This window comes from Peromyscus californicus, unplaced genomic scaffold, assembly GCF_007827085.1.
Source record: "Peromyscus californicus insignis strain IS unplaced genomic scaffold, ASM782708v3 Scaffold_3__1_contigs__length_106647218, whole genome shotgun sequence".
Lineage (NCBI taxonomy): Eukaryota > Metazoa > Chordata > Mammalia > Rodentia > Cricetidae > Peromyscus > Peromyscus californicus.
Window position 1 is genome coordinate 39,828,311 of NW_026294551.1, and position 21,441 is coordinate 39,849,751.

General features: G+C 46.8%; 2 protein-coding genes across 3 annotated transcripts in view; both read right to left on the reverse strand.

The window, feature by feature from the left end:
- Positions 1-529: 529 nt before the first annotated feature.
- Positions 530-1,561, reverse strand: LOC128122558 (schlafen family member 5-like). The gene has a single exon (XM_052758207.1). The coding sequence runs from the start codon at positions 1,550-1,552 to the stop codon at positions 530-532; it is 1,023 nt and encodes a 340-aa protein (XP_052614167.1). The 5' UTR covers positions 1,553-1,561.
- A 13,268-nt stretch (positions 1,562-14,829) lies between these two features.
- The window catches only part of Unc45b (unc-45 myosin chaperone B), a 32,105-nt gene continuing 25,493 nt past the window's right edge, over positions 14,830-21,441 (reverse strand). The window contains exons 17-19 of one of the 2 annotated variants that reach the window (XM_052759786.1): positions 21,314-21,431; positions 18,578-18,733; positions 14,830-15,775 (exon numbers count right to left, since the gene is read on the reverse strand). In XM_052759786.1, the coding sequence (XP_052615746.1) occupies positions 15,515-15,775; positions 18,578-18,733; positions 21,314-21,431 (535 nt within the window). In that variant the 3' untranslated portion in view covers positions 14,830-15,514. The remainder of the gene's footprint in view (positions 15,776-18,577; positions 18,734-21,313; positions 21,432-21,441) is intronic. The other variant, XM_052759787.1, reaches the window with a different exon arrangement.

Genomic DNA, 21,441 nt, shown 5'->3' on the forward strand with positions numbered 1-21,441 from the left:
CACATGGCAGCTCACAACCATCTGTAACTACAGTTCCAGGGGATCCGATGCCCTCTTCTGGCCTCCACAGGCACTGCACATACATGCAGGCAAAATACCTATATATGTGAAGCAAAATTAATGTGGTGTAAATAATTAAATACAAGCTGGTATCAGAAAGGAAGAAGTTTTAACATGCACATGAGGCAACCTATGCCAGGCATGGTGATTCACACCTGTCATCCAACACTCTTGAAGGCTGCAGCAGGAAGGGTTTGAGTTTGAGGCCAGCCTAGGCTACCCTGACTAAAAATTCAACAAGAAAAGAAAGGATGTGGAATAGAAATAATTAGTTCAGATTGCCCCTGCACCAGCCTCTAATGGGACTACCATTCTGATGAACATAGAATATTCAAGATGAGTAGTCAGAGAGAAGGGCAGTAACCCCGCCATCTGTAGGAATTAATCTCTTTCCCCAAATACCAGGGAATTACACATCTCCCTTTTCTCTCTGCCCTCCCACCACCCCACCCCCCCAGCAAACATTCTATCATTTCAGTCTTGTTCCCTGACCTGAGTCAGTTTCTGTCATCCAAGCTGCCCAGTCCTTCATGGCTAGCTGCTTCGTCTGAGTGTCCCTCATCTCCCAGGAATCAGGCGCCTTGGCGAACACTGCGCAGCAGAACTGGTCCACCTTGATTGCACAGACGTACCCACGGAGGACCCCCTTATCATACACTTCAAGGGATTTGAGGTCACACTGCACTTTATGGGCCTGTGAACAGAAGTGATGGACAGGCATCTTCCTGATACAGCCATTAATCATAGCCAACAAGCTGGAATGATTTACTTTTTCCTTTTCACATCCAATGACTTGACTGGTCTCGTCGTGCACACCAAAAAACACATATCCCCCTTCAGAATTGGCAAGTGCAGAAACACACTTGGGGAGCCTCTCTTTAATGCCCTGGGCAAGGTCTGCCGAGAACATTTGAAATACAACGTGTGGGGACTCTGTAAAGTTGAGTTTTTCCAGGTACTGAAGCTGCTGTTCACCAAATAAAGCAGAAGCTAAGGTCATCTGAATATCAACCGGAGATTCCTGTGGATTTAACGAGTTGGGATCATCAACATTCCCAAGAGCCTGGACCCTTCTTCTAAAGAATAGCAGAGCTTCTAGAGAATCCATGACCTCCGTAGATGTTCCACGTCTGTGGTACAAATTGGAACACAAGGTAGCGAGCCGCACGCCTGAGGCTGCCACATTCCATGAGTTCACAAATATTAAGAAGAGCTTCCCCTGCAGCATCTCTTCTAAATGGTTTCTGAACAATGGCGGCAGATCCAGGCCCACTCCATCACACTCATAATTATAGTCTTCGTTCTCAATCTCAACCTTGACCATTCCCCCACCGGAATTCAGCAAAGCACACACTGCTTGCGAGATGACCTCATTCTGTCTCATCCGCTGTGCAGGGTCCATTCCTGCCCTTTGCCTGACTCCAAGGGTGGCTTTTCCTCCATCTATGATACATTCAGCAAAGCTCAATTCCAAATTTGCCAGGAAACTCATCTTCTCAGCCTTTAGCTGAGATGGTTTCCTGAAAGCCAGAAAGATAGAACGAACCATTAGGACAGGATGAGAATGAGAAGGTGGGAAATCAAATGTAAGGACGCCTTTCTGAAGTTGGCCCTTTATTCCCACACAGCCTGAGGGTAGCTTCACGGAAGAAGCTAAGTCTGTGGGAAGCCCGTTTTCACCACAGAAATGGCCACAAGGCATTGCTCATCCTGATTTTGCTTTCTTATTAAATCTTTGCGTGTGTGTGTGTGTGTGTGTGTGTGTGTGTGTGTGTGTGTCACAGAATGTGCATGTCACCAGCACACGCATGTGGAGGTCAGAAGACAACCCTCAGGAGTCAGTTCTTTTCCACCTTGTGAGATCTGGGGATGGAATTTGGGTTGCCATGCCCATGTGCAAGCACCTCTCTACTCACTGAGCATCATGTCAGGGTTTACACTGTGATCTGGGAGACTATTTTGGTCAAGTTCTCTGAGTGGCAAAGTCTCTCGGGTCATCTGCAAAACCCAGGAAATTTTCTGACGATACTTGTGGGTTCCAGATAAGAAGCCTCCTTAGCCAAACACAATCTCTGCTGTATGCTAATGTTATCGTCTTTCCTGGTTCTTTTCCTCTCTGCACTGGTTGAGACTGGGGGATTTTTAAGATTATTATTCTTTAATCCAATCTGATTTTGTTGGAAATTTATCATTGTTGCTATTGAACACATCATTTTGAATCCTTTGATCCAGGTGTTTTCCACTGTATCATAAAAGTTACACACACACACACACACACACACACACACACACACACACACACACACACACACATATACATATGTACACACACGTGTATGCACACATACACACACACACAATATCCATGCAATGCAAATTTGATCAGGGAGGTTGAAACAGAATGCTTACAGCTATACCTGGCAGAATTTGGAGTTCTCTAAATCATAAAGAAAATTAGTGAGCATTTGGGACAACAAGGACATCAGCTTGATGTAGACTATAGACATTTAGGAAGGTGCGTGACTTAGTATACATGTAAGAAGCAGGTGTTTCTAGATGAGCAGGGCATCTAGACACTCTGAAGAGCTGTCGATCATCAGAAAGAATGAAAAGTATCTCTCCACCTGCACCTCATGTCTCCAACCTTTGACCCCAGACTCAACAATCTGTGTCCCCTCAAGAGGCTGTAAACCAGATAGATGACTTTCCGGATCAAAGCTAAAATCTCATGACAAAAACTCAAGACAGATAGAGAACCATACCTGGTTGTATTAGTGACCTATGATTCTTTGTCTAAATGGACACCAGTTCTGAGAGAATTGCAAATTCATTGATCTGTAAGACTAGTTCTGCCCTGCAAATCTGTGTTATGAGCAGCAGGAAAAAGAGAAGGGGATAAAAAGGAATGAGCTGGCTCTCCCAAGGACTCCACAGAACGAGAACCACTAACAAAACTCAGGTTCCAAACTGCAAGTAAATCGCTGCGAGCTCAGTACAAAGAAAAAGAATTCAGAGTCGGTTCTTGCTCGCCACATCAGTGCAGAATCACCAAGCGCCTACCTGCAATGTGCAAGAGGCTCTGTGGGTACTCCCCTGGGCAAAGGCTGGGATCCAGAGCTGAGATGGGCTCCAGTGGTGAGACTGTGTCTTGTTGGACCCTCCAGGAAACTGTGGATATTAAGATGAACACTCGTTTGAGAACGTGGTGTTGGTTCTGAGCTCTCTATAACAAGGGATTCAGCCACCATCACTTTCGTTGGCAGGCAGGGGGCGTGTGAAGACAACAGAAGAAGGCTTGGGTGTGGTCTGACTGAGATTGTTGCCAGTGGGGAAACAGGCCACCTGCTAGAAATGGGTCATCCTTCATGACTAATTTGAGAGAACATTTTTGGCTTCCTGAGTTGGAAGTGGAGGCAAAATTAGGGAAGTTGTCAGTTATTAGTCAACCAACTTTTGAACAATCCGGAGTTGTAGTCTGGTTGCTACAGAGTGTGGTCAAAATCGTTTCTCTCTCTCTCTCTCTCTCTCTCTCTCTCCTCTCTCTCTCTCTCTCTCTCTCTCTCTCTCTCAATATCCTTCCCTTGGGTTAGGCAGACATTTAAATGACATTAAATGTTTAACATAGAAAGAAAGGGATGGAGAGATGACTCAATGAAAGAGTACTGGCTGCTCTTCCAGAGGACCTAGGTTTAAATCCCAGGCCACGTGGTAGCTCACAACTGTCTGTAACGCCAGCTCCAGGGGATCTGACACCCTCTTCTGGCTTCCAAGGCTTCCAAGGGCACTACATGCACATGGTGAACAGGTCAAGCACCCAGACACATAAAATAAAATAAGTCTTTTTAAAAAAAAAAAAGATTTATTATGTATACAGAATTCTGCCTGCCTGCATGTGTCCTTGAAGGCCAGAAGAGGGCACCAGATCTCATTACAGATTGTTGTGAACCACCGAGTAGTTGCTGGGAATAAAACTCAGGACCTCCAGAAGAGCAATCAGTGCTCTTAACCACTGAGCCATCTTTCCAACACTAAAATAAGCCTTTTTAAAAATTATTTGTTTGTTTGTTTGTTTATTTTTGGTTTTCCGAGATGGAGTTTCTCTGTGTAACAGCTCCAGCTGTCCTGGAACTCACTCTGTAGACCAGGCTGGCCTCGAAATCACAGAGATCTGCCTACCTCTGCCTCCAGAGTGCTGGGATTAAAGGCATGTGCCACCACAACCTGGCTTATTTTTATTTTATGTATCTGGGTGTTTGGTCCACATGTATGCATGTGTGTGCCTGGCACCTGTGGAGGCCAGAAGAGGGAGTAAGATCCTTGAAACTGGAGTTACTGATGGTGATGAGCCGCCATGTGGGAGCTAGGAATCAACCAAAGTCTTCTGGAAGAGTGGCCAGTGCTCTTAATTGCTGAGCCACCTCTGTAGCCCAAAACAATTAAATCTCTTTTAAAAATAAGAGAAAAGCTCAGCTATACTGAACTATAAGAATTTCCCTTCTTGGAAGATACTGTTGAGAATGAAAATATAAGCACTTGGTTGAAAACATATTTGCAAATTATGTATCTGATGAAGAATTCGTGTCTAAATTACATTCAGAAGATATAAAAGGCAACAAGAAAACAGGAAATAGGGTGTGGCACAGCACTTACCTTAAACATGGGAGACCCTGACCAAATTTGCTCTTCGTCACCACTAGAAACCAAAACAAAGTCAGAAAACAGGAAGGTGGGCTTGGTGACCATCTTGGTGACCTGAAACCCCGGTGCTTAGTGGAGGTGGGATTTCTAGGCTGAGCTGAGATATATAGTTAGACCCCGTCAAAACAAAGAAAGGGGGTGAAGAGAAAGATGGAAGGAAGAAAGGGAGGAAGAGTGGGAAGAAGGGAGGGAGGAAAGGAAAGAAGGAAGAAACCCAGTTTTACATTTGGATAAAGGAGATGATAGAGAGACGACTCAGTGGCTGCTTTCCAGACGACCTGGGTTGGATTCAGTAATGCCTCAATAAATCTATCCAAGACTACATGAATAAATTATCTTGAAGACACAAATTTAAAACATCTCAAAATGGTCAAAACTCACCAGGAAATTCACGTGTCTACTGATTTTTTTTTTCTGTAGAAACTAAATCTATGGTAAGAATCAATGGCTCTAATTCGGCATACTGCACTTTGAGACTTTTTTTTTAAGCCCTGGCTGACTTAGAACTTACTACAGGGACCAGGTTGGCTTTGAACTCATAGAGATCCACCAGCATCTGTCTCCATAGTGTTGGGATTCAGGGAGTAGGTCTCACCAGGCACTTTGAGACTTTGGGACTTTTAGATGCCTCCAATTTTTGAGCAACGCGAGAGAAGCCTGTCAGTCTCCCTTGAGGTTATGTAAGAGCGGGATGTAATCTCCTCAGTTTTTTCTGTTTTGTTTTGTGTCACATTGTCACTAACAAAGTAATCCTCCAAGACACTAGGACTTCCGAGACTGTTGTTTGGACCCAAGAGTTGACTACTGAAAGTCCTCCCACCAAGATAATTATGAAATGAATTTCCTCTTTCTGATGGGCATAATTCCTATGCGGCCAGGAAATCCCGTGGTCACGTCACTCTCTTCTTTCACTTGCACAATGATAGTAAAACTCACGCCAAGTTTTTAAATGCCTCCGGCATTTAAACCTTTCCTTCTGGTGCAGATGTTGTCACACCAGCTGCTCTGGTATTGATGGAGCCACAGGAACCCTCATTTCTCCTCCGACTGCCCCCCCCAACCCCCCCCCCCCCACACACACACATTGAAGATTAGTTTCTATTTCCCCATCAGGACAAGTCCAGTTTTGATCATTTTGGTAGGGAGGGCCAGGCAACCTTTCAGAGACTGCACCCACTTCCTCTCTTAGGAGCTTGCCTCTGAACCACCAGCTACCTCCTCACCCCAACCCCATCAGAGGAGGGCCTGAGGAGCTACTAACAAATCCCTCCGTCTCTCCCCTCCCCTCCTCTCTCGCTTCTACTTTCAGAACCACACTGCATTAAAGGAAAACAGTCGCCAGATCACTCTCTGCAGACCTGCTTCTTCAGACTGCCCACTGAATTGTACTTAACCCGGTTGTCATCAGTGCTGGGCTCCCCTGGGTCAGTGAACACTAAGCCAGGGGCTTAGGGGCGGCTCTGGTGACAGACCGGACACTACCCCTTTCTTCCCCGGGGACAGGACCTCACTTGGCCTCCGTCCTCAGGACGCCAGACGCTGAGTACCAGATTCAGCTGTTTGCTCTCAAGTTCAGCAAGACAGATCTTACAAAGCTGGGTTTGGGACGGTTTGGGGTCTCCTTCCCAAGCCTCCCCGCCTCCCAAGCCTCTGGGCTTCTGGCCACCCAGTGGGAAGCGAACTCTGGAATTCCAGGAACCGTACCCTGCCTCTCCACAACCTCGCGCCAGAGGGCAGTGGTGTGGAGCGGGCGGGGGAGACCCTGATGACCCGGGATTTGAGAAAACTTCTACAAGGGACCGCGGGGACCCGTTACCGGCCAGTGTCTGTCCTTCGCAGCGCTCCCGCCTCCTGGAGTCAGAGATGAAGTCCCCGCGGACTTTAGAGTGGAGACCTCTACCCTGAAGGTTCTTGTCCTTATATCAACTGAGCGTGGTGACATCGCACGGGGTGGGGCACTGTGTAGAAAACAGCCCTGTTCGATTGGACCAGGAAACCCTCGTGCTACCAACAATCGTGGTTAACTTTGAGGAGAAAGGGAAGGACTATTTTTTTTTTCTTATTCTTCACTTCGAAGGGGAGTTTATAGTTCTTATCGCCACTCAGGGAAGAAAACCTGGTGTAATCCCACGTCCCCCAAACCTCCCCGACCCTATCTGGCTCTTCTCGGGACACCCCAGACTCCACTGCTCCGGGATCCCTCTCCTCTGGGCTTGGAAGTCCCTCCGTTTCTGCTGGAATCGCCACGTCAAGGGCTTCACCTCGCCAAGTGACAGCGATCCTCGGGATGGAGGGAGTGGGTCGGTGGAGGCATCGGGGAGAAGAACTCCAGGCAGAAAATTAAAGCTCTCCTTCGTCTCCACTTTTCCAAACGTTCGATGCCTCTGCTTTCTTCTGCCGGTGCTCTCCCCTCCAGATGCTGGTTCCTACGGGACACGTTGGTGCGTTGGGCCGGGAGCGGGGGGGATGGGGGGGGGCGGGGGAAGCAGGAGGGGGCAGGGGGGAGGGCATGCAAGTGCTCAAGAATCCAGAGCGAGATACGCTGCAACTGAGGGGCTGCGGGGAGAGACCCCGGTCCATCCTAGATCTCCTGATCTTGTGACACTTGGAATTCCTAACGCGTTCGCTCCAATTCTGACTCCAGCTGTCGCCTCTTCTGTCCTTCCTTGCGCTTCTTTCCCGCCCCCCCCCCCCCCCCGCCCCTTGCGCTTCTTAATGTTCCGACAAGCACATATTTCTCTCCTCACAACTCAGGTACCGACAGCCCCTGGAACCCCTGGAGCCGAGGGAAGTCGCCCAGCCCCTCCTCTCCCCTCCCCTTCTCTCCCCAACCAAAGCAAGCTAAAGAAATGGGGGGAGGTGTTAAAGAGACTTAAAGGGGTGGATAATCCCTCTGGTAGTTAGGGACTCAGCCGCCAGCACTCTCCCTCCTCCAGTCTGCACGACACAGCTGGAGGCTTTAGTCAGTCAGTCCTGGTCCGTGAAAAGTTCACGACTGCCACAGAGAAATTGATGTTGGGATTCTGTGGCATCGTGGCTGGTGAGGCCTTTGGGGCGCGGGGGGGGGGGGGGGAGTGAGGAGGGGCAGCCAAGAGCATAGAGCCTGATCAGCCCTTTTACATTTTCTCTTTCTTTATTTCTTTTTTTCTTTCTTTCTTTTTTTTTGGTTGTTTTGGTTTGGTTTTTCAAGAAATGGTTTCTCTGTGTAGCCTTGGCTATCCTGGAACTCACTCTGTAGACCAGGCTGGCCTCTGCCTCCACCACTCGGCTTACTGAGGTGGTATTGTGTTCACCAAAATATTGTGCACCCTAATAAACTTATCTGGGGTCAGAGACAGAACAGCCACAATATTAAACATAGAGGATAGGTAGTGGTAGCACACACCTTTAATCCTAGCATTCCAGAGGCAGAAATCCATCTGTTCAAGGATACAGCCAAGCTTGGTGACTCATGCCTTTAATCCCAGAAAGTGAGCCTTTAATCCCAGGGAGTGAGGCAGAAAGCAGAAAGATATATAAGGCGTGAGGACCAGAAACTAGAGGCATTTGGCTGGTTAAGCATTTGGCTGGTTAAACATTTGGCTAGTTAAGCTTTTAGGTTTTGAGCAGCACAGTTCAGCTGAGAGCCATTCGGATATGAGGACACAGAGGCTTCCAGTCTGAGGAAACAAGACCAGCTGAGAAGTTGGCCAGGTGAGGAAGCTGTGGCTTGTTCTGGTTCTCTGATCTTCCAGTTCACCCCAATACCTGGCTCAGGTTTGATTTTATTAATAAGACCTTTTAAGATTTCTGCTACAGCTTACATTTTCTTTCTTTTTGAAATTCAAATAACTGCTTTATGATATTCCCTTTGAAGCAAAAATACATTTCCCACTTTCCTTGTGTGTGTGCGCGTATTCATGTGTGTGCAGGTGCACATGTGTGTACAGATACACATGCACATGTATGTGTTTATACATGGAGGCCAGAGGACATCTCATCCGTCATTCTGTAAACATCATCTACCTTGTGTTTTGAGACAGAATCTTTCATTGGCCTGGAACTCACCAAGGAGACTAAGATGGCTAGCCAGGAAGCCCCATGGATCTGCCTGAGTGCCTCACAGGCATTGGGATGACAAGCACCATGGCTTCTAGAGATGGAACTCAGATCTGAGCTACAGCTCCAAGCCTCTTTCCTGAGTTAAAAGTAAATTTTTCGTAAACATGTTTATGATGCTCCTTACAATGTTTGCCATTTGACAAAGTAGAATAAAGCCTTTTCCAAACAAGTTCAAGTAGGAGGATTCTGACATTTTATCAACATTTGTTTAAATGAACAGTACACAGCATAGTTAGTGGAAGGGAGAATTAATCCTGCTTTCTGACCCTCAGAGCACCTACACAGGTCTAGGAGTGTCCTGACATTTTCCCTATCCCAGGGGGTAGATGTCTTCCCGAGGGAGCTCAGTCCCATCTGATACTTGATTTGCTCTTGAGGGTACAAGAAAACGGAAGTGGCTTGGAATGTTCTTTCTGCTCTTCCCCTCAGATTGTAACCATCCTGACGGGAGCAAAAACATTCTAGAAAGTGCCTGTCCCTTGGGTTGCCAGACCACTGAGGCAGTGGACCCTGAGGACTCTGAAATTGCCTGGGATCTCACACTAGAAAAAAGGGAAAGGCTGGTGACAGCCAGAGGAGGTGACTCTCAGGAAGAGATTTCACACAGTTCTGACAACTTGTCAGAGCATCTGGCAGGACCTAATGGAGCCTGGACAATGATTGGTCAGTTTACCAGCAAGACCACATCTGGACCAGGACTGCTTAACTATGCATACCTTTTGCCTGTGTTTAAACCTAAGCTTCATGTCAATACCTAGGAGAAGGATTTGTGGGTCACTGGGCCTCTTTATTTGTTAATATGATATGAAAGTTTGTGCGTAGTCTTATCCTGTTATGCTGTGTCCATTGGATACCTCTGGGAGGCCTGCTCTTTTCTGAAGGGAAAAGGAGGAGGAGTGGATCTGGGGGAGAGGGAGGTTGGGGAGGGACTGGGAGAAGTAGGGGGTACTGGGAGGACTGGAGTGAGAGGAAACTGTGGTGGGGATGTGTTGGGAACATGAGGGATTGGATTGAGGGGTGGATGGATGGGGAGAGCAATGAAAGAGCTGACTTGATGGGGGAGTGGCATTTCAGGGTCAGGTGCAAGGGAACCTCCCATGAATCTACAAGGATGACCCCAGCTAGGACACCTAACAATAGTGGCTAGGCAGCCTGAACTGGCTATCTCCTGTAATCAGGTTGGTAACTACCCCAATTGTCATTGGAGAGTCCTCATCCAGGAAATGATGGAATGATCTACAGCCAAGCACTGGAATGAACCCAGGGAATCCTGTTGAGGAGAGGGAGGAAGGATTGTAAGAGCTGAGGGAATCAGGACCATCAGAGGGGAACCAACGGAAGCAACTGATCTGCTTGTGGGAGCTCACAGACTGTGGACCGAAGGCTAGGGAGCCTGCACGGGACCAGCCTAGCTCTCTACAGATGTGTGGCGGTTGTGTGGCTTGGTCTACTTGTGGGACTCCCAGCAGTGACTGCAGGGCCTGTCCCTAATGCTTTGCCTGGCTTTGGGGAACCTGTACCTAATGCTGGGTTGCCTGGCCCAGCCTTAATACAAGGAGAGGAGCTTAGTCCTACCTCAACTTGATATGCCATGCTTTGTTGGCACCCATGAGAGGCCTGCCCCTTTCTGAACAGAGGTGGAGGAGGAGTGGATTGGGGAGGGGGAACAGAGGGGAAGTAAGGGGAGGGCATGGGAAGAAGCAGGAGGGAAAGCTGTGGTCAGGAAGTAAAATAAATAAAAAATGTAATTAATAACAAATAAATTTTTTTTTTTTTTTTGGTTTTTCGAGACAGGGTTTCTCTGCGTAGCTTTGCGCCTTTCCTGGGACTCACTTGGTAGCCCAGGCTGGCCTCGAACTCACAGAGATCCGCCTGGCTCTGCCTCCCAAGTGCTGGGATTAAAGGCGTGCGCCACCACTGCCCGGCGACAAATAAATTTTTAAAAGAAATGTAACATAAATAAATAAGAGTTCACCCTGGCTGCCCATGATAATCAAAAAGATGCTATCAGTATGAGGGAGGCAACACAGTGATGGGGTGGGAGAAAGGCCTCCCTGGCAGCTGCTGGCCTTGGAAATGGGAGGTGGCATACCACAGTTCTTAACTAGAAAAGCAGTTTAAGGCCAGCAAAATGGTTCATCGGGTAAAAGCTCTTGCTGCCAAGGCTGCCAACTTCAGTTCAATACTTAGGACCTATATGGTGGAAGGAGAGAACCAACTGCTACAAGGTGTCCTCTGACCTTCATTTGCACACAATGGCACATGCATGTGTAGACAAACACACACTTACATGTGCACATAAAAAATATATAAAAGCTTTAATAAAAATCATTTCTTAGAGCCTTTTGCTTTATATATATAAATAGAAAGATGCTTCAAGCTTGGGTTAAAGCATCTGTAAGAAAAAAAAATCAGACTCTTTTCTTGGAGTGTCATGAAAGCCTAAACTCTCTAGGCTCTGGGCTATCTTAGTATGAAAGTGTAAAGTTGGAGACCTTTTGGCAGTTTGTAAGGTGTTCCTGTTAAATTTTAAAAACAATTGCTTGGGAGGCTGGAGAGATGGCTCAGCAGTTAAGAGCACTGGCTGCTCTTCCAGAGGACTCAGCACCAATGTGGCCATTCACAACCCGCTGTAGCTCCAGCTGCAGGAGATCTGACGCCCTCTCTGGCCTCAAAGGGCATTGCATGTGCATAGTTCACAGATACACATGTAGGCAAACACCCATACACATAAAATAAAAATAAGATTTAAAAAAATTAATATATATAATATAAACATTTATAACTAAGGTGGTTCTTCCTGTAAACTATCAAGCAGGAAGAAATCACTCAGCCTTGAAGTACACATTTTAAAGAAGTTCATAAAGCTGAGCCGGGTGGTGGTGGCACATGCCTTTAATCCCAGCACTTGGGAGGCAGAGGCAGGCGGATCTCTGTGAGTTTGAGGCCAGCCTGGCCTCAGATCAAGTTCCAGGACAGGCTCCAAAGCTACATAGGGAAACCTTGTCTTGAAAAAAAAAAAAAAAGGAATAAGAAGTTTATAAAGCTAAAGCACATTGACTTAAGAAGATATGATTGGATTAAAGGAGACTGAGGTTTTAATTTAGAACCTGGAGGAGAAAATGCTTCCAAGGTAGTGAAGGATTTGAATCAGTATCGAAGGAGTCCATGGAAGAGACACCAGGCACATTAGAAGGTGTCAACTCAAGAATGGATTGTCCCTCCCTTGCCCTTCTGGTCACTTTCTGTACACATGGTTTCTTTCACTCTGAAACTGTCAAGCAAAACAAAAGGTAGGCCCTGTAACACCTGGAGAAACTTTCGAATTCTCAATAACGAGGAAGCCAGCTGCTTAACCAGCACACTTCCTGTGTGTGCCATAGCCACTGAAGACCAAGAAGCTACCTTGCTGGCGAGGTGCTCAGAGGGATCTTAGGGCGGCGAGAGACTGCTCTGTGTATACTGCAATGGCAGTGTTTGTTGAAATCCACAGACCACATGACCTAGAGTGAATCCTAACATAGACTGTGGACTTTGAAAGATCACGTTATGCCAGTGTAGTACGCTGTGCCAATTTAGGCAGATCAGTCGTAACAAATGTGCCACTGTGCGGCAGACACCCTTGTGTGGGGACAAAAGGTATGTGGGAACTCTACATTCTAATCCATTTTTCCGTGAACATCAAACTGGAGAGATGGTTCAGCAGTAGAGGGCACATCGCTCTTCCAGAGGACCCCAGTTCAGTCCTAACCCTTAGGTGGGTCACAACTGCCTGTAACTTCAGCACCAGGGGATCTGGGACCTCGGGTCTTCTTAGCACTCACACTCATATGTACTTACTGTACCTCCACATACACATAATCTTTAAAAGGTAAGTAAAACTGCTCCAGATGACATTTATTCATCTTAAAGTAGCGCGCGCGTGTGCGTGTGCGTGTGCGTGTGCGTGTGTGTGTGTGTGTGTGTGTGTGTAAGGCACACACGACTCAAAAAGGAAGCTTACTTTACCTAGCCAAGAGTCATCCTGTTTATGTTATATGCACTGAAGATCAAGAGCCAGCCTTGGTGGCACGGTGCTCAATGGCAGAACATCCTCATGTTGATGAAGGTGCAAAGTGCATCACAGTGGTCTGACATGATGCCTTTATGTAGTATTTTTAAGGTCCATATGAATCAGTGGGGGATCCTGTTTTTAAACTGCAGGTGTTTTAGAAAAAAAGGAGCAGGTGGAGGAGGAGGAAGGAGAGATAAAAGAAAGAAAAGTGGAGAAGGATACAGTTAAAGCGCAATGTTTAGAGGTATGTAGATGTCACAGCTGGCCAGAAAGATGGCCCAGGGATAAAGGCACTTACAGCAAAGCCTGATGACCAGAGCTCACATAAAGGTAGAAGGAAACAAATACTCCACAAAGCTGTCCTCAGGCCTCCATAGGTGTGCCTTGACATTTACACCACACACACACACACACACACACACACACACACACACACACACACACACACACACACCATTCTGTAGATATACGAATTCTTTATTTTTAATGTTGATTTTTAGTATATATGTTTTGCTTATGTGTATGTATGTACCTCAGATTTCCTGGAACTGGATTTAGAGACAGTTGTGATTTGCCCTGTGGGTGCTGGGGAATAAATCCTGGTCCTTTGGGAAAACAGGCAGTGTTCTTAACCACTGAGCCATCTCTGCAGACCATAAACTGGTTTTTGTTTTCATTTGGAGTGGGGTACACACGTGTGGGTGACTGTGCATTTGTATTGCACACGCACATGGAAGGCAACGAACCACCTCCAGTGTCCTTACTCCTCAAGAGCCATCCACCCCAATTCTGTTTGTATGTTTTTAGATTATTAAAACATTTATGTGCAGGGGCTGGAGAGATGGCTCTGCAGTTAGGAGTATTTGTTGCTCTTCCAGAGGACTCAGGTTCAATTCCCAGCACCCACATGGTGGCTCACAACTATCTATAACTCCAGTTCCATGGGATCCAGAGCCCTCTCCTGTTCTCTGTGGCACCAGGGCCACACATGGTGCACAGACATACATGCAAACTATCCATGCACATAAAGTTAAAAAAATTTTAAAAAGATTTTTAAAAATGCATGTGCATCTGTGTGCTCCCACATAAGTTTATATGCACTACATGAGTACCTCCTGGTACCCAAGGAGGTCAGAGAATTCCACACCATGGAATTGAAATGACTGGCAGTTGCCACCATGTGGGTGCTTGGATGAGAATCTAGGTCTTCTGCAAGAGCAGTAAGTGCTCTTAACTGCTGGAGCAGTCTCTCCCACTCCTGGCTTGTGTTTTGATACATGCTCTTTCACTGAGATAGCTGTGAAACACCATGTGGTTGCTGGGAATTGAATCTTGGTCCTCTGGAAGAGCAGCCAGTGCTCTTAACCATCTCTCCAGCCCTGATGTAGCATTCTTAATCATCCCAGGAAGTTCATGTAAACAGAGAAACAGATCTCCACAGTATACTGCTCTTGTGTGGCTAAGCATAATACACAGGATATATGTTCTTTTTTATTTGCCCAAAGTACACTCTTGTGTGGTGAGACACATCCCTTACTAACCCTAGTCAGTCTGTGTCAGCTGGGTAAAGGTGAGGCTCCTTCTCATCCCCAAATTTTATATACAGGACACAGGTGTGGCAATGAACATCCACCTTTGGATATGATTGGTTCATGCACGGAAACAGGATCTAAGCTAGGTACAGTAGTCATCCATGGGGATCTGCTAGTCTCCTGGTCCTTTCTCTTCTTCCTTAATGAATCATAACAACTATGTACATCCAGAGCTGCTAGGGTCTGCTTTTTCTTGCATATGCAGAGAGCTCACCAGAAAATGAGGTCAACTCACAGGAATACAAAGACCAGATGTGGAACAAAGAGGAAGAAAAAAAAAACACATACACAGAATAATGCTGGTAATGACATTGAACTGCTGGGTCTAATAATGTCAGCCCTTCCCCTGGGTGACTAGCATATCTTCATTAACATTTATTTATGTTTTGCTTAGAGGACTTTGAGTTGATCTTATTGATAGTCATCACATCCATCTTTCATGGAAGACTTTCCCAAACAAATCTTGTCCCACTGTTAACACAAACTGTGTTTCCACTGAGGTTGGGTGATGGGAAGTGGAAATGGGACTCAAACAGGACAGCTGCAGCTGAGACACATGGTTTCAATGTATATGGGAGAGAAGTCATGAAAATCAGCAGAGATCAGCATCCAAACTGAACGACAGCATTGATCTTTATGGTCACACATCTGTTAGTTCCTACCTTGCCACTACATATCTTTTCAAAATCCAAAACAAAAAAAAAAACTGCTTACAGCCCATTATTCTGGTCTTCAGAATAGAGACAGAATTGTTTCCTGTTTCCTGACCACAGATAGAAGTTATCCTAGAAGTTTCTGGGACCTGACCAATTTAGGGAGGCAGAGGAATGCTCAAACCTTTCCAGGACCAAGGGGAAGATTCACAACTCAAGAGACAACCAAGTCTTTCCTTTGTAATGAGATTTCATTGCCAGTGCTGTGATCATTAGCTGAACTGACACTTTAAGGGGGCCCAGCTCAAGACTCTTGACAGTTCAGGACCAACCCCAGCATCCCTGTGGGCCACTCTCTATGACACTGGCTTGATGAAGCCGTAATCCATGCACTTGATGAGACATTCCCGGGCTGTCTGAACCACAGTTCCTCTCTTCTCATCCGGCTCCTGTTTTCCCACCACGGTCAGGATCTCCAGCAGTTCGCTCTCAACCAGCTTCCTGGCCAGCTCAGCATCCGCTGACAGCAGGTTGTAGGCAATGACCAGGCCCCGGTGTTGCACTGATAACTGGTCATGCAGGCAAAGCCGCTGTAGGATCTCTAGCCACTGCGTTGTCTGCAGAGTGGAAATGGGTAAGCAAGGATTTGAGAAATCAGTGAGGAGGCAGAAAGAAGACTTGACAACCAAGAGAAACAGAAGGTATCAGCCATACTCACAGCTAAATAACTTGACTATGACCACATATCTGTAAATAGCAATAAACTAAAATGGGCCCATAGCCCTTATCCATTTATTTGTTTATTTAAGATTTATATATTTATTATGTATACAGTGTTCTGTCTGCATGTATGTCTACATGCCAGAAGAGGGCATCAGATCTCATTAGAGATGGTTGTGAGCCACCATGTGGTTGCTGAGAATTAAACTCAGGTCTTCTGGATAAGCAGCCACTGCTCTTAACAGCTGAGCCGTCTCTCCAGCCCCTTATTTATTTATTTACTTATTTATTATTTTTATTCTGCCTGTGTTTGTGTGTGCGGTATGCATGTATGTATGCATGCTCACATGTATATAGGTACGCATACATGCAGGTGCACGTGCACATGTTTGTGAATGTGTTTGGAGGCCTGAAATTGATGTATGTCAGTTGTCTTTTTCTTTTCTTTCTTTCTTTCTTTCTTTTTTTTTTTTTTTTTTTTTTGGTTTTTCGAGACAGGGTTTCTCTGTGTAGCTTTGGAGCCTGTCCTGGATCTCGCTCTGTAGACCAGGTTGGCCTCAAACAGAGATCTGCCTGCCTCTGCCTCCCAAGGACTGAGATTAAAAGCATGCACCACCACTGCCTGGCTCACAGTCCACTTTTATTTGGAGAGGTAGCATCTCTCAATTGAACCCAGAGCTCACTGAGCAGCATTAGCTAGCCAGTTTGTCCCTGGAGTGCTGGGATTACAGGCATCCACAATACCTGCCTGGTTTTTACATGGTTGCTAGAGATCTGAACCCTGATCCTCATGCCTGCACAACAAATACTTTATCAACTGAGCTCTCTCCCCAGCCCCCATCCATTTATTTATTTATTTATTTTATTTATTTATTTATTTTTTTTTTTTTTTTTTTGGTTTTTCGAGACAGGGTTTCTCTGTGTAGCTTTGCACCTTTCCTGGAACTCACTTGGTAGCCCAGGCTGGCCTCGAACTCACAGAGATCCGCCTGGCTCTGCCTCCCGAGTGCTGGGATTAAAGGCGTGCGCCACCACCGCCCGGCCCCATCCATTTATTTTTTTAAACTTCTTGAGAAGCAGAAAGACAGGCTCCCTGAACATCTCAGCAGAACTAAGATGCAGAATGCTAAGGAGAGTCCTCAAGGGGGGGAACGTGGATGATGTCTCTTCTATCAAGCCAGGTGCCCTTTGAGACAAGAGCCCCAGGCATGTTCTTCAGCCCTGGTTTCGACTGGAATAAACAAAGAATCCGCAGTGGATTCTCTCATTCCTTCTCCATCCACCGTCCACGATCATGAGGACAGTTGGCTGTTGTGTGTCAGTGCTCAGCCACCCTCACCACCCTATGGGACAGACAGCGAGGAAGCTGGAAGCACACCCGGGCGTTACTCCTGGCACTGCATGGACACACGTGAGACAGCAGAGTAGAGCCAACATCTGTATACATCTGTATGCGCTTAGATTCAGAGAGAGCCATCCTCAGGCCCCATTCAGCACTTGCCATCTGCCTGGCCTCACCTAAGTTATGTGCCTCAAGATTCTCATCTGGCACTGTGCTTCTGCTAAGGCCATTTCTAAACCTGTTTCCCAGTGGGGAAAAAATGAGGATATTCATAATCCCCTACCTGCCAGGATGATTGGGAATATTAAATGATGTAATATGTGTGTATGTCATATACTCATATACATATACATATCCCCTTAGGGCAGCATCCCACTTATGAGACGTGCAAAGAGTCACCAACGTGTCCTGGTTGACCATGTGTCCACTGGAGCCATTGTGTCTAGTTATTCCATGAGAAGCAACTCTAAGGCACTGGCTTCTTAAGTGTGGTCCCCAGGCCAGGAGTTCCCTCCCATACTCCAATCTACTGAATCAGAATACCAACAGAAACTATTCTAACTATCTCCATGGGTGATGCCTAAAAGCATGATAGTTTTGAAGAGTCTGCCATAGTAAAGGAGACAGAAGTCCAGAGTCTACACAGGATAAACAGTACCCAGCAGAGAGCTCTGGTGACTGGACAAAAAAAACCTACATGGAACTCAGAGACCAACACACACACACACACACACACACACACACACACACACACACACACACCCTTCAATTGACCATTTAAAGGAGCCAGCCTCCACTCCAGATACGAGCATGTTTGAACTGAGCTGACCTTTTCACTCCAATGGAAATGAATGCCCATGAGCTAGGCTCTGTGTGGGGAGATGAAAAAAGTCTCATGCTTGAGACTAACAGTAGTATTCCCACTATACCTGCTGAGGTGCCCATAGTCTTACCATAACAGCCTGGCATCCTGTCCACGGCAGGGAACCTACAGCCTCTACCAAACCACAGCAGCTTCCTTCAGTGTCCCAACCCCTTCCACACTTCCCTGAGGAACTCATGAGCCCCTCAACAGTAATGTGCACCATGTTACTATCATTCTTCAGTAGGGGTTACGTGCGCCCACAAAGGTAGTGGGACACACCATGGCGACAGGACTTTAGTTAATGTACTTGGGAAGTCCAAACAGTGGTGGTAATGGCCAAGAGGCACAGTCTCCTCTCTTCAGGCATTGGGAACCAACTCCCAACTAGCGAAGTTCAGCCTGCAGCCCATCCTCCCTGGATGAGTCGGGGCAGGATGGTCTGAAGGCTGGTATACCTCACCCAGCTCCCTCCTGTCCCCAGCCTGCTCTTACCACCTGAGTCATCTTGAGGCATAGTTTCTTGTGTGCTGCGGTCAGCATGGCCAAGGCCCCAGCTGCTGCGTTCTGCAGCTTATCATCATCCTCTCCGCAGAGCAGCACCACCAGCTTTAGACGGTCATTCCCGTCGGCCAGGAACCTCTCCTGAACCTGTTCCGGGGCAGGTGTGTGACTCAATGAGAGATGTCCCATGCCTGCACCTCTCAAGGACAGAAAGAGGCAGCTGAAGTTCCCCGACCTAGGATCTCTGGGAGATTTGCTTTGAGCTGTTCCTGCATAAAGCTCTTCCCTGATTGCCTGAGTGAAGGAGGCTACAAATGCCCGCAGCCAAAAGGCTAAAGAAAAAAAAAAGGCCATTTCCCACCTCCTCTATATTGTGTGGTCTTCCCATTCTTGGCATCTCTACTCTAGGAAAAGCTGTAACTTCTCTTTGGGGAATACAGATTGCTTCCCCCACAGCCCTGGGCTTTTGTGGTCTGCTGTGCAATGAATTTGCTGTCCCTGAAAGCGTGGGGACTTGTACAGACGCAGGGGCAATTAGGAAGTTTGCCTGATATTGGGGAGTGGGTGTCCTGTCTCCACCAGATGAGACTGAAGCATCCCAAACACCTGAAAGCAGAAGCTGCCTGATGCCCACCCAGCACTCTGACCTGCCACAAAGAGGTATTAAGGCCCCATGGTATCTTACTGCCATACTTTACATGACAGTAAAAATCTAGCGGATCAAGTTTAAGGACATTCTATTGGAGCAAATATCTAAATTGTAGATCTCTGAAAGAGGATAAAGGTCACAGATACTCAGGTAAGAGTCTCCTTCTGCATCTCCCTGGATCTAGAGTAGTGGCCATCAGAGGGGAGGTATGAAAGAAGAAGTCAGTATGGCCCTTTCTTCTGGAAACCAGCTGGAAGCCGCTGGAAGCAGCTGTCCCACCAAGGACTACAGCCCTCTCCTCTACTACACCTTGATGTGGCCATGGCCTAGTTATCACTGATGGAGTGGAAGCCGAGTTGAGCTGTGTCACTGACAGGCCACCTTGGGTAAGCGGCACAGTTCTCCTACTGTGGTCGTTCCTACTCACTACCAAACAGAGATCACTCCAGGGTGGCAGGAGGGCGGCACTTCTTGATGCCCCAAAAGGCTTGGATTCCTAGTCACTGTGTAGACAAGCCACCAACTCAATGGCACTCTAGCATGACCAGAAATGAACTTCTGTCCCTTAAGACTGCTATGTAGTTTGATTCTCTTGTTGCAGCAGCAGGTGATCCCCCCAGGGAAGTTTGCCTCCTCTTTCACATTGCCCTCTTTGTACCCCACCACCATCCCTGACTCCTTGGACACACCCTTTTTCTCCCATATAACTGCCAGGTCCTAGATCAGCCTTAGGCCAGCCCCTTGGTAGACTCAATCACTGCTGACTAACTCTAGCAAGCTTTCATAAGTTGGGTTTTCCTCCATGTGGTAGTTAGAATAAAAATGGTCCCATAGGCTCATAGGTTTGAATACTTGGCCCCAGTTGGTGGAACTGTTTGGGAAGGATTAGGAGGTGTGGCTTTGTGGAAGAGGTGTGTCACTGGGGGTGGGGGGCTTTGAGGTTTCAAGACTCCTGTGATTCCTGCTGCTCTCTCTTTGCATTGTGGTTGTGGATCGAGATGTGAGTTTCCAGTTGTTCCCTTGGTCTGCCATCACGGACTCTAACCCTCCAAAACTGTACACCAAATCAAATGCTTTCTGTAATAAGTTGCCTTAGTTCTGGTGTTTTATAACAACACTATAAAAGTAAATAAGACACTCGGATAACAGGAAAGGGTCTAAGATTTGAATTAGGTATAGGGGTGAAAAGTCTCAGGCCTCAAAGGTCCTTGCATGAGGGCTCAGATTCCAGAAGTATCTCATATCTGGACCTGTCATGACTCTGATGTACCCTGCAGGCACAGTGACGCTTGGTCACCATGAAAGGAAGATACTCATCAGAGGTTCATAATTTGTCCTGTTTCTTGACCATGAAGCCCTGTGGTATGTCCTTAATTCATTTTCTTTTCTTTTCTTTTCTTTTCTTTTCTTTTCTTTTCTTTAGACAGGATTTCTCTGTGTAATAGCTCTGGCTGTCCTGGAACTCACTCTGTAGACCAGGCTAGCCTTGAACTCACAGAGATCCGCCTGCCTCTGCCTCCTGAGTGCTGGAATCGAAGGTGTGTGCCACCACCGCCCGGCTCATTTTCTCTGTAGATCCTATGATTACTCAGTGGTTAAGTACAGCTATGATGCATTGCAGGTTCCGTGGACCTGGTGATATTCATACTGAGCTGTTCTAAAGTGACTCAGAACTGTGCTTTAGCATTTCTTTACTGTCCTGTGGATCTTTAGTGATGACAAGTGGTCTAGCCTCTCTTAACCTCCAAGAGCCCTGATCTCCCAGCTGCCTTGCTATGACATTATTTAGGCTTAATTAACTTAGAAAAAAATGCACCTTCCACCTCACTAAGACTCAGCTTCATTACACCATGAAGTTTCCTTAGGACTCCTACAGGGAAAGAAGGCCCTAATCTAGGTGTGATCTGGGGACTCCTGAGTTCTCTGATCAAAATGCTCGTTAGTACCGTCTCATGGCCCCAGCCCCATCCCAAGGCCAACATTTATGTCTTGGTTACCCCATCCCCTAGAGCCCCAGCCTCATCCCAAGCCTGATGCTCACACCTTGGTCACCCTGTCCTCCGGAGCCCCAGCCTTACCTCCTTGTTGAGTACCATGTTACACATGCATTCAGTGGCTGCCTGCCGTAGCTGGTCATGGTTTTCAAACATGTAGTTCTCAATGTCTGGCAGGGCCTTCTCCTTGAAGATCTTCTGCCTAGAGCAGA